Below are 13,303 nucleotides of genomic sequence, written 5' to 3' on the forward strand. Positions count from 1 at the left end.
TAATAACGATCATTTAACGTTAAAGGTTAAAACAAATGTGTATTGCGCAGGGTGTTGTTAAAATGGTGGTAAAAATCTTTTCGATTCTACATTTTGAAGGTTGGAATAAATTCTAATTAACGTAGATTCGAAAATTTCTTATTTCTGATATACAACTGGTTCGAGTTTCAATACGTGCGTAATTGCACGAGTAATCGTCAGAGATGTTCGTTATTTTGCAATATTTTCCATTGGGCTGGAACACCATATCGATTTGTCGCGAAGTAAAGAAAAACAAATCAAGAGGATTTAAATCGGACTATGGAGTGGCACGTTATTGGTCTACCGTGACCTAACCACAGCGACTGACGCAAATGTACCTAGATATACCGATATACAAACCCGATGAAACTTATTTCTCCAATTACTATGGAAATTAATGATAATTATTAGCCAAACATCGCTGCGCACACAGTGGTCGCACAGAAACGTTGAGTGTATTAGAATAATATTTATCTACCGACTAATTATACTGTACATTCTATCCCTAGCAAATAATTAACGAACAAATAACACGGGATAATGTTAGCGTATTATTTTTTAACTTATTAAAATTTAGAAACGAGATATTTGTAAACTATATGTTTATTAAGATTCTTTTCTAAGGTGTGAGGTGTAAAATAGAATTGTATATTCTAAATTTATTAAAATTTAGAAACGAGATATTTGTAAACTCTCGTTTACAATATGTTTATTAAGATTCTTTTCTAAGATGTGAGGTGCAAAATGGAATTATATATTTTAAATTTATTAAAATTTTGAAACGAGAAGTTTGTAAACTACATGCTTATTAGTAAAATAGAATTATTTTGTTAGACTACTTTAGAAACACCCTATATATGTTCTACAAAGTTAGATATCACTTGAAATATGCAGACCTTTGATGTTTGTTCAGTTCTAAACGTTTAATATAATATAAAATTGTAATTTTACTCGCTTAAATTAACGAGAAGGAATGACAATTTATTGTTCATCTATTTGTACTTAAATCTGAATTAAGTTTGCATAATGGACTTTAATCTCGAGAAAGAATTTTCGTGTCACTGAAAATGACCGTAGAAAGCGTTCAGAAGGCAATAATGTCTCCTGGCAGATTACTTTACTGAAATCTCTGCTGTTAAGAAGAATTATCGAAAAATAAATGACAAGGGTCCGAAACAATATTGGCCTTAACTGTAATAATGTTTTCACGAATAAACACAAAGAAAAATATTTTAAAATACGTCGATTAGATCCGAATTATAATTCGAGAAGGTTATAATCTAACCCAAACCTAATTCTTTAAAGTACTAATCAATAAATAGTTGGTAGGGTTTGGATCATAATACAAAAAACATATAATTAAAACAATAAGTAATTTATCAGGTTTGAATTATAATCGAAAAAGGTTACAACTTAAGACATATTTAACTAACTATTTATTATTTAGTACTTTAAAATATTCGTTTAAACCAAGAAATTTAACCCAGACCTAACCCAAACCTAAATTTTTATTTACGAATGAATTCTCTTTTCAGTAATTTCTTTTTTATGTAGAAGTCTTGGCCATTTTTCAAAGTTGCAGCGATACAAACCATTAAACATACAATAAAGCTCGTGTTGGGATCGTTTCAATCCCTGAAGCTTCGACACGTTGTACGCGTTTACTTGTATTTTAAATGTGCCACGGACGATTAAATTATATGACCGTGATTTGTTAGCCCCATGAAAAAGTTTCACCGTGAATGTACTACGTGAATACTTCGAGAGAATAACGATCCAAAACATCGAAGTTTCTTCGTTGAAATCTCGTTAAAATTAATTACAACCTATTATAATTAATTTTGAATATTTTCATGCATAAAATTTAATCGATCGTGTTATTCGTCGCATTTTAACTACATTTTATACTCTCCAAACGCATGTGTCGGTTGTTTAATATCAATTGAGTAAAAAATGTACTGACCTTTGTAAAGTAAATGTTGCGAGAACAAATGGCGGATCCTTCTGACCTCTTGCGCGAAAAATCCTATGGAAAGTATGGATGATGCTTGCAAAACGATGATGCTTGGCTGTAATCAATAACATTAAGAATTATACACATTATGTACGTGTAATAGTATTTTGTATATATTTGAAATCTTTGCAGAAAATAATGTGAGTGACAAAATTGCAAAATTTTATGTGTAATAGTATTTTATATATATTTGAAATATTTGCAGAAAATAATGTAAGTGACAAAATTGCAAAATTTTATGTGCACTAGTTTTTTGTATATATTTGAAGTCTTTGGAGAAAACAATGTAAGTGACAAAATTGCAAAATTTTATGTGTAATAGTATTTTGTATATATTCGAAATCTTTGGAGAAAATAATGTAAGTGACAAAATTGCAAAATTGTATGTGTAATAGTATTTTATATATATTTGAAATATTTGCAGAAAATAATGTAAGTGACAAAATTGCAAAATTTTATGTGTAATAGTATTTTATATATATTTGAAATATTTGCAGAAAATAATGTAAGTGACAAAATTGCAAAATTTTATGTGCACTAGTTTTTTGTATATATTTGAAGTCTTTGGAGAAAACAATGTAAGTGACAAAATTGCAAAATTTTATGTGTAATAGTATTTTGTATATATTCGAAATCTTTGGAGAAAATAATGTAAGTGACAAAATTGCAAAATTGTATGTGTAATAGTATTTTATATATATTTGAAATATTTGCAGAAAATAATGTAAGTGACAAAATTGCAAAATTTTATGTGCACTAGTTGTTTGTATATATTTGAAGACTTTGGAGAAAATAATGTAAGTGACAAAATTGCAAAATTTTATGTCAGTAAAAATATCATGGTACAGAATGTAAGAACAATTTCATTAATAAATTTCACTTTACGAACCAGTAATGCTAAAAGATTGTATCACTAGTATAGCCAACGTCGTGTCTGTAGAAAACAATCTAAGCACCAAAGCGGGCATTGCTCGATTATTACTGTTCCGTGACTCCTCCCTATGCCGTGTAATACAGTACTGCCGGGTTTACGGTCCCTCTTTATCCCCACCAATTCTATAACTTAGCCCTGCGACGTGCGCCGCTTCGACATTGCCTACCTGAATTAAATAAACATATTCGAGTCAAGGATACCACTGTCTCACTCGCACACGATATTTCTTACTTCAACCGTTTACCAAACCCGAAGCGATCGAGAACTTTTGTCCAGTTATATAAAATAATAAGAACATGTAATAAAACTATATTTTTGATTTTCTATATTTTCTATATTCTGGTATCTTAAATAATTTTGAAATAGAATTGACACTTAACGCTTGCAGATTCAAATTAATGGCACCCATAAACTTTTCTACAAATACAATTTTCTTTTTCACAGATTAACATATTACCGCGACAAAATTTACAATTTTGCAACGCGTTAAAATTGCAAAATTCTAGGTTACTGCAGTCGCGATAAAAAATTAATGAGATTTTGGAAGCGATCTAAAATCGGATAAGTTTCTTCCTTTTTATAAAGAATTGAGTTTTTACCACCTATATTGTTTTCTAGAAATACAATTTTCTTTTTCGCAAATTAGCATATTATTTCAACAAAATTAAAAATATTTACAACGCGTCTGGGTTATCACAACCGCGACGAAAATAAATCAGATTTTAAAAGTAATCTAATGTCCTTCCTCTAAAGAATTGAATTTCTGCCACCTACATGGTTTTCCACAAATACAATTTTCTTTTTCGCAAATTGGCATATTATTCCAACAAAATTAAAAACTTTCCAACGCGTTTGGGTTATCACAATCGCGATAAAAATGAACGAGATTTCGAAAGTAATCTAAAGTCGACGAAGTTTCTACCTCTTTTTACAAAATGAAATTTTTACCACCTCTACAATTTCCTACAGACTCGTTCATTTTTACATTCCGATTCACTGAGAGGTACCAGTGCCACGCTCCTGCACGACTAATTACCTGTCGTAGTTTTCCCTCTGACTGGCATCAAAGTTATCCTCAACAGCCACGGGTAATACGTTTTTTTGATAAAGTGTGTCTGGGATGTTTCGAGCGAAAGCTCTCCGATTATGCTGCTACAATAACACAGTTCTGTAGATGATAACACCCCCGACGTGGCCCTTCGAGGGGAAAAAGGTCGCCGCAGAGGGTAGGAGAAGCAAAACCGGCGAGGATGCGCAAGTTCGTGAACCGGACCAGCTCGCAGTCCTCACGCGACTCTCGTGCTGCAAGCGTCGTGTGGATGCGTGTTTTCGTCTCGAGGGAGAAAATAAATAGGAAAGGTTCCTTGTTCTCGTGTTATGCACCCCCGAGTAGAGACTCGGTGGGTCCATTTTCATCGGACCGTGGTTCGCGCGAACCAACGTTCACCAATGAGAAACTATTGTTCTCGAGAAACGAGCTTCGTGTGCACGTGTTCGATTCTATCCTGAATAAAAACATGAGAAACGAAAAGACAAAAAAAAATTAGTTCGAAGAAACCTACGCGCGCGCGCGCGCACGATGTGCAATGAAAACTATCCGGTCAGTTTGAAGTGAAACGTAAACAAATAAATATCGTGCAAAAGATACGCATACGTAACGCAACGTATTTGACAACGATGGATTGAATAATTTTAAGAAAGATAATTGCCAATCGTTGAGTACGACAATATTTATCGAGCCGAAGAATAATTTAAAACTGTTCGCATACATTTTTTCAGCACATTCGTATATTTCAATATCGAGTCGATATACTTTTTTATTCTTTTAAACAGCTAGTGTTCGTACGCATTGTGTGTTCTTATTGCTAGAAAAAATATAGTAAAAATAGACTCACCGTATTGTAAGTACCGCTTACGTTGAAAGAGAACGTAGATTCATCTCGAGTAACCTTCAGGGGACCCTTCCATCGTATTCTAGAAAAGAATGAAACGTCTATTTATAAAGCGATTCGTGGATAATATATGGGAAATCTAACAGGGTTCACGTTGGATTCGAAATAGTTACGATAAATCACCTCTGTGACAGTGTCTTCAATTGTAATTTCCTTCGAAACCAAAGTTCGAAGGCTCTGTGCGGAAAAGCCGAAATTGCACGTATTGAGGGTACGCGTTCAACGCCTATGGGCGTTCAACGCACGTGCCGATCGGTCGAGCGCCTCTGAAACTTGTAAAGCCTGCAACGGTAAAAGAATTACAGCGAAACGTCTAGCAGTGAACCTAAATAAACGTTAAAACGTCACTGTCGACGTTCACAACCCGCCATGGAAAGAAAATAAAGGCTGAAAGAGGAATGTGAGCAGAAGCTGTCGAGTAGCGTGCAGGCTTACCGTATTTCAATGACTCTCGCGAATTTATACGCGAATTTCCTTTGCTGTTACGACGTCTCTTCGTGGAGAACATTTATATGGAAATTGGCGTCGCATTCGTCGGATAGAAGAAATCATTTTTCATCAGCTCGGAGCACAACGAATGGGACGGAGAAAACTATTGCTGATCTATACGGATCAAATTTTATGCGGTGAGTTATCGCTGCAAAAGGATCAAGCGTGTTCCGGATGAAGGGTGAGAATCGTTCGAGCGAATCTCTCCTGGACTGGAATGGCCGACGTTTGCGGGGACAATCAGAATTTTGATCGGGGAATTTATGTCAGCGTTGATGATATGGAAACGTTCGCGAATGTAAGCTAAAATTAATGCACATATGTATATGCGGCTTAGACAGAGAAATAAATGTTATAGATGTTATAAGAATGCAAATGTGTTCGGCAAAGCTGAAACTGAATATCCTCGAAAATATTAACGATAGAAAGAAATGCAATTGGACAAATTTTAAGTATTTTAGAAAGGAAATTTTGTTTATCTGCTTCACTTTTTTGTAATCGAAGGTATCGAGGAGATTTTAAGGTCGAAAAATTTTTTTCCTGACGAAACTGTATGCTATTTAGTGGAATATTGTTGCCAATTGTAAATTTATCGGCCTTCGAACAATTGCAAAACGTACTCGTCGTTTCTAAATTAATCGATTCTTCATCTTCCATCAATTCTGATTGCGCAATCGACTCGATAATTTCGTCATCTATTAACATTTCATTCTCTAAAATATTGTTGTTTACAACCCATTCGTCATCGTATCGTTTTCTTCTGAGTTTTTGCATCCAGTCGAACACGTTAACACAAACTTGTTCATAACATGGAAAATGAGAGAAAGTACTCAGAAATTTATTACGAATGGAAAAAAATTAATAAAAGGAAGACTATTTACACAATAATAACAATAGGTAGAACAAACATTACGCAAGAAAGTGAATAATTACGTAATATGTGAATAATTTTTCCTGCGATCAATAGTATTTCTTTTATTTATTTATCTTTATTATTCACTTTATGTCCCCTGTAGAATACAAACGAGAAACAATTTATCCTATACAAATATGAAACTTTCCTAACAATGCAACTTATTTGGAATAAATAATTCAAAAAAAGAAAACGAATCATCTTTGAAGCTTATAATTCGCAAAGGAGTATTTCAGCAAATGTAATGGATCGTTTTTTGTTGAAAATGGTGTCGACAGAGGGATCATTTGACGTCAAATTAAGCGGCAAAAATATTTCACGTTTCGCGGAAAGGGAAATAAAAATGCACGCTGATGAAATAAGAACATTGCAAAAGCGGAACAAAGAAGATTTTATCTGCGCGTAGTATTAAGTTACGCGACGCACTTCTGGCGCTATTACTCTTGTTCTTTTCTTTCTTTTTTTTTCTTCTTTTTCGTATCAAGAGCGCCACGGTGAAATATGAGAGTAAAGTATCGCCTCTTTTTTACATCATTGAAGTCTACGTAGCGTTATTCGCCAATCAAACGAATTTAATTATTTGCGAAAAATTCATTGCTACGCGGAAAATTCGCTGGAACTTTTCCTCGATGAAGGGAATTTTTTATATTACTCGAACTTTGCGATAGAAGTTCATAGCAAATAACACTCTCTTCCATTATATGTACAGTAATACTTTCTTTGACTGCAATTCGATCACCAAAGGAACTTCGATAACGTTAAGATCTTTGATACGTAAGTCTGGTGCGTCAAACGTTTCGTTTCAGAAACGTTATACAGGAAATTACCTTTCTTGCCCGGAAACGTACCAACAAAGTCGGTAGAAATGTGCACAAGAACTTACACTTATTGACAAATTTAAATTACATTAGTACCGGTCAAAAGAAAACTATTACACAGTCGATTGAATTTTAAATACTCGCAATATTCATGGATAAATATTTATAAATATTTGTAATTAAATTTCGCGAATACGATAATGTAATATTGTCAATATTGATAGATAATGACGCGATGAATGATTTCAATTTCAATATACGGAGTTAATCATTGAATTATTAAAATGGATTGATAAATCCACAATCAAGTTTTGACCTTTTATAAATATTGAACTTTCTTAGCATTTTTTTTAGCTTGAACCTACTACTAAAATTTAACATCTTATTAAACTTTTATTCGACATTTTCCTCGCTTTGATTATTTTCCTTTCGTATATTTTTTTTAAGGTCTCCGATCGATTAATTTTATTCAGTGTCTCCATTGCGCAAAGTTTGCGGTACTATACATGTAAAGCAAACATTCATTTACTGCGAGACACGAGGTGGGAGAAAATGAAGTGTGTGAAGAGGGTGCAGCTGAAGCGATGTTTCTAAGCCTAACCTCGAGAAATAATATTACACCAAAGGTCATTCAAAATGGAGTCAAAGATTCTATACGTAACAAATCGATCGAACTGTCTAATTTATCAATTTTTTAATTTGAAGCGAAATAACTTATCCTAAATAATCCAAATAATTTTATAGAATGAACTTTGTTTATCCCAACAAACTACGATACTTAAAATTTAACCTCGAAAAATAATACTACACCAAAGGTCACTCAAAATGGAGTCAAAGATTCTATACGTAACAAATTCGAGCAATTGATCGAACTGTCTAATTTAACAATTTCTTAATTTGGTGCGAAATAATTTGTCCCATATAATTCGAATAATTTTCTAATGTAAACATTGATTATCTAAACAGAGTACGATGGTTAAAATCTAACCTCGAAAAATAATGTTACACCAAAAGTGACTCAAAATGAAGTCAAAGATTCTATACAAATTTATCAATTTCTTAACTTGGGGCGAAATAATTTGTCCCAAGTAATCCGAATAATTTTACAGAATAAACATTGATAACGCTCGAGGATTATCGAGACCGAGTACGATCGTTGAGAAACTGGTACGAAATGCGTGTGTCTCGAAATCTTCCAGTCAATTTATCATAGTACGTTTTCCAGAGAATGAACTGTCGAGTCAGCTATTTCTTTCTTGTTCGGAAATATAACTTCCTTTACTCCTCGTCTTAGCTACGCCCTATCTTTCCCCGCGATTCTTTCCACCCCTGTTCGTTCCTTCGATTAAATTTCCGTGTTTATTGCGCGTCGCGCAATTTCAGTTCGCAGCGGATGCCAATTTTCGAGTAATCTTCCAACACCAGCCTCGCAATTTCACACGAACGAACAGTTCCCTGGTGAATCCTTTGTGTCTCATGGGTACGGCTAATGAGACATGACGGTAATTCCGTGGGTTAGATTCCCTATCTGCGATTCGAACGCAGAAACACAAGCTGCGATTATAAACCCTCCTGATTAATTAAAACGGCATTTAGCTATAACGTCGAGTCGAAGGTAAACTTTGGCCCCGCGAAGGGAAAACAACATCTATTCGAATTGGAATCGAATTTATCGAACACACCCGATGTACTTGGTTCGCGAGCACGTGGAAATATTTGAATAGGATCGAATTTAAATGAGAATTAAACAAATTTCGAACAACTATTGACCGTTCTTCGCGGTAATATTTTTGGTAATTTATATTTTAACCCCTCGAGGGCTGTAGAAAATGTTTGTAATAGAATTTATAATAATAATAATAATTTTGAGAAACTTGTGTCGATGGATGTTATATAGATGTGAATTAGTTTCTGTTAATTAGACGAACGTTTACCTATTATTATTCGAACGAAGAATATTATTTCAAGAGAATAATGTTCCATAATAATATAATTTTCATGATTCCAAAATAATTTAACGCCTTCAGGAATGTATAATATTATTTGATAAATAATATGTAATCCGAAACGAGTTGTTTCTGGGTACTTTCGTTATTTTCTACGACCACATTTATTCCAGAATAAACTTTGTTACGAAATAATGAAGCTTTTATAAAGATCAATTATTTTTCGAACACCGTGTATAGCACGTGAGATACAGAGTTTGTGTGTCAGATATTAATGGACATTTTTGATAAGAACAAGAAATACGCTGGTGTAAAGGAATCTAGCAGAGATTATTCATTACGAAGGTTCTTTTTCTGGAGTCTTGATCCAGAAGATAACCTCAATTCGCGGCAACATCTCGTGGAAAGAGATTAGTGTACACGACCGTCGAAATCGATAAAGCATCGACACTTACTCAAACTAGAATGCAAATCAATATACTGACAAACAACCAAGCTGTGTCAATACCTAAGCTATTTACAGTTACGATAGAACCTCGATACTTGCACGCTAACCTCGTCCATTTAGGACAACGAGAAGTTGATAAGAAATTACGTAAAAATGAATTAACAAATCGTTAGTTCTGATTCGTGACTTCAAATTAATATTTTTCTACTACTAATCATTTATTCTTCGTATATTTTCTTTCAAATCTCTGACAAATGATACTGTACCGAACGATGATTCAAAAAATTGAATCGAGAAGATTTTACAACGATACATATTTGATTTGACAAAGTATATATTTTTTTTCAATAACATTTAAAGTCCCACCGATACAACATAAATTGGATATTTAGCAAAAATTCTTTAGTAACAATTTTCATAAAAATTGAATATACAATATTATATTTTAATTTTAATTCTGATTTTTTGGTACATGCGATAAAATAAGATATCCGGTTCATTCTCAAAATTCTCTACTTATTTCGAGCAGTGTATCGTTTACATAAGATCTAGTAGAAAATTAGTAATAAACCTTTAAGACTATGAATCACTTTATAAAATAATAAATTCATCTATCACGAATTTCCCATAAAATGGACAATGCATGTTTACACAATAGGAAGTAATTGGTACGTGGTTAGTTAACAAGAGGCCATAATGGTCTCCATTGAAAATTGTGGTAACTATTATGGACAACCAAAGCCATACTGAAATCTACATAATCGCTGAGAACCGATAGCATGTTTTCCCTTCTACATCGATTATTGGGTGAATTTCCCACACAAACATACGCACAATGACAGAAACATTGAAATAACTAAAATACTAAAAATACAAAATGTACATTAATTACAGACTCAAACTTTAAGGGTGGCTTTAGCTTATTAAAATGGAGAAATAATTTGTAATAAGCATATATATAGAAACTAATTTTTCAAAGATACACGGTTTCCTAATTTGCAAGCATCAAATTTCTGAATAATCCACAAAAATGAAACCATATTTAAGAGACGAATAATATTCAAACTTTTTCATTGTTTCTATACATCGCGCACACATATCCAATTACTAACTAAATATTTATATAAAACAATTTTCTGAGTTTTATGCAATAATAATTTATAATACCTTTTACTTTTAACGAATATCTACCTCGCGATGCATCTTTTATCTGACCTACATGTGTAAGCCTTCAATTGAAGCATTTAATATTTTTCAATGAATTGTTATAATAGGATGAGACAAATTATTCTGAGAAGTATGTTAACATAGCTTATTTTGCTGAAACAACTTGATAATATTGATAGTTTAGACTCTTTTGACATATAATGTTTCTCAATATTGAATATCAAAATTCCAACCGAAAACAAAGATGATAGAAAGTTTTCAAACTTCTTGAAGCGGAAGGAAACTCAGATTCCCAAACACTGAAACCACATTACGGAAAAGAAGTATGAATAAATTGTTGTATGGCTCGAAAAGTGTGGTGTAGGATAGAAAAATTAAAATTGTTTCTGTGCTCTATTTTATCCAGAAAATAAAACATGACCGATCAGTTTATCTAAATAAAATTGTATTTGAAAAAACATCCAAATAGTCTTCAAATTACACAGGAAATTAAAGCACAAGAATTTCTTATAAAACGCAGATGCAAATTATTGTTCTGAACAGTTTTCACAAGCAGACCCTCCTTTCGACAAAAAAAAGAAAAAAAAATGCGAGAACTGGATAATTGAATCAAAAAGTCGTTCCAGAGAGATTTATATTTTTTTTCATTTTTCTCTCCTTTCGTTGACGAATGTAAACAAACGTACTTTTACTCCATTTATATTGCACTGAAGCTCATTGTAAATAAAAATACATTTAATGACCAGAGTTTTCTAAAGTAAAATGTTGTACATTGTATAAAACACGAGTTGTGCAACATTTAGCTCGTCGAATTACCATTTTTTTTCATATTCAATAAATTCTTTCGAAAGCAGTAAATTTTCAAGAATATTATTGAATAAGGGCAAAAGTTTCGCCATAAAACCAGTTCCTTGTTACAAGAACATATGGCAAAACTTTCTTATAGATGTTGATCGTTTTTTCTCAATCTCATTAATAATGAAACGTAGAATATTGTTTCATTCACGAAATATTTAAACCTAAGTTATTCTAAACATGTAGTACAATATATGGCAATTTAATACGGAATATTCTCGAGCAATTCAACGATCGTCGCCCGTACGTAACTATTGACGTCTAAATTGAATTTCGGAAATAGCAGATCCTCCAATCAAAGAAATTTTCGTTTCAGAGAAACCGTGGTTCTTTATACGAGATACAACGATATTTCTTTACTGCTCATTCTTTGTTTTGAAATTGCAGTAAACGATTACCAATTTTCATGTAAAGTGATCACTAGAAACTTAACACCTGCATATCTTAGATACAGAAATGAAAAAGAAAATTAATTTTCTTCTGTATTAAAGCTTTTTTTTGTGTAAGTGAAACGTTCGATAATGATGGAATCTATAGAAGAATTGAACTTTTGGTAACTATGACGAGAAAACTTCAATAAATTTGGAGAAAGAAATTGTTTCGTGTTTTATTGTATATTAAATTTGTACTCTTTTGGTTAATTTAAATAATGAATTTCGTATCTTTCTGTGCTCGTTTAATCTTTTTTCTGCACAATCTTCTTTTAAAGTAACGATTGAAAGAACAAGAAATCACATTTAATAATGTTTAATGTTTTATCGCCGTTTTTTCGAAAGAAATCCTACTGAATGATTTACGAAGGAAAAGAATGTAATAACGTGAAATAAATAAATACTTTCCTTTCAATAACCATTGTAGAAACCTTTTCAAGGTTCGGTGGACTGAATACTGAATACATCGATGATACATGGTACAGAATGAAAAGCTATTCAACTCACGTTCTTTCTGCATAAAGCTGTAATGTATTCAAACACTGTACCACACTTGCTTTCACTGAAAATGAGAGTTGTAAGAAATATGCTTGCTTTTTTGTGTAGATAAACTGGAATATTGTAGCTTCTTAAAAGAATAAAATCGAACATTAAAAAATAACTATTGGTATAGGCAGTGAAAGAGCACTTAAAAATTTCATCTTTCATAAACATTTTTATCTTCTGATACACAGCAGTATATACAATATTAAATACACAATAAATTTTCAGTCGTCGATATAACGAAAAAACATGTTAAATATGTGTATATTCAATAACTTAAAAAAAAATTTGTATTCATACTCCATATTGATGTATTGACCTTTGTGTTGCAGATGGTTTAAACATTGACTAGGAAGATTATCTGGAAAATAATGTATCATGGGTGACGAAATATCAATCTTTTTGGTAGTCATCCTCGCTATTAGCGGTTTAACGATGATGAGTGCACTATTGGCCTGTTATGCCTGTATCTTTCGGGACCTATGCTGTAGACCCGAAGACAGAACAAAAAGAAGGCGTCCGCATAGTCCTCACCATGAACCTGACGATCCTAACAGACCTAGACAGGATGCAATACTCTTGAATGATATTACACAAGGAGAAAGTATGCCCACAGAATCTGAGAAAATTTAATTACAAAAAAACTTAAATAAGAAATTATTATTACGGTGTGAACTTTTGAATAAGAATTGACAATAGTAGGAGAAAATGAATTAGAAATGAAATTAATAGTTTCAAAGAATATGTCTTTTGCTGTTGATAATTATAATCA

At 32.5% G+C, this 13,303-nt stretch overlaps 1 protein-coding gene across 3 annotated transcripts; it reads left to right on the forward strand.

The window, feature by feature from the left end:
* The first annotated feature begins 4,344 nt into the window (after positions 1-4,344).
* On the forward strand, positions 4,345-13,299 carry LOC143150503 (uncharacterized). 3 transcript variants are annotated; one of them, XM_076318823.1, is made up of 3 exons: positions 4,860-4,870; positions 4,948-5,547; positions 12,864-13,299. In XM_076318823.1, the coding sequence occupies exon 3, from the start codon at positions 12,910-12,912 to the stop codon at positions 13,162-13,164; it is 255 nt and encodes an 84-aa protein (XP_076174938.1). In that variant the 5' UTR covers positions 4,860-4,870; positions 4,948-5,547; positions 12,864-12,909; the 3' UTR covers positions 13,165-13,299. The 3 variants fall into 3 exon arrangements, with proteins under 3 accessions (XP_076174935.1, XP_076174938.1, XP_076174937.1); XM_076318820.1 differs by having other exon boundaries at positions 4,345-5,547; XM_076318822.1 differs by lacking the exons at positions 4,860-4,870; positions 4,948-5,547 and adding an exon at positions 5,554-5,708.
* The last annotated feature ends 4 nt before the right edge of the window (positions 13,300-13,303 follow it).

This window comes from Ptiloglossa arizonensis, chromosome 8 (genome assembly GCF_051014685.1).
Source record: "Ptiloglossa arizonensis isolate GNS036 chromosome 8, iyPtiAriz1_principal, whole genome shotgun sequence".
Classification (NCBI taxonomy): domain Eukaryota; kingdom Metazoa; phylum Arthropoda; class Insecta; order Hymenoptera; family Colletidae; genus Ptiloglossa; species Ptiloglossa arizonensis.

Excerpts from the sequence above, each read along its gene's own strand:
- LOC143150503 (XM_076318820.1), top strand. The coding sequence starts at position 12,910 with ATGGGTGACGAAATATCAATCTTTTTGGTAGTCATCCTCGCTATTAGC.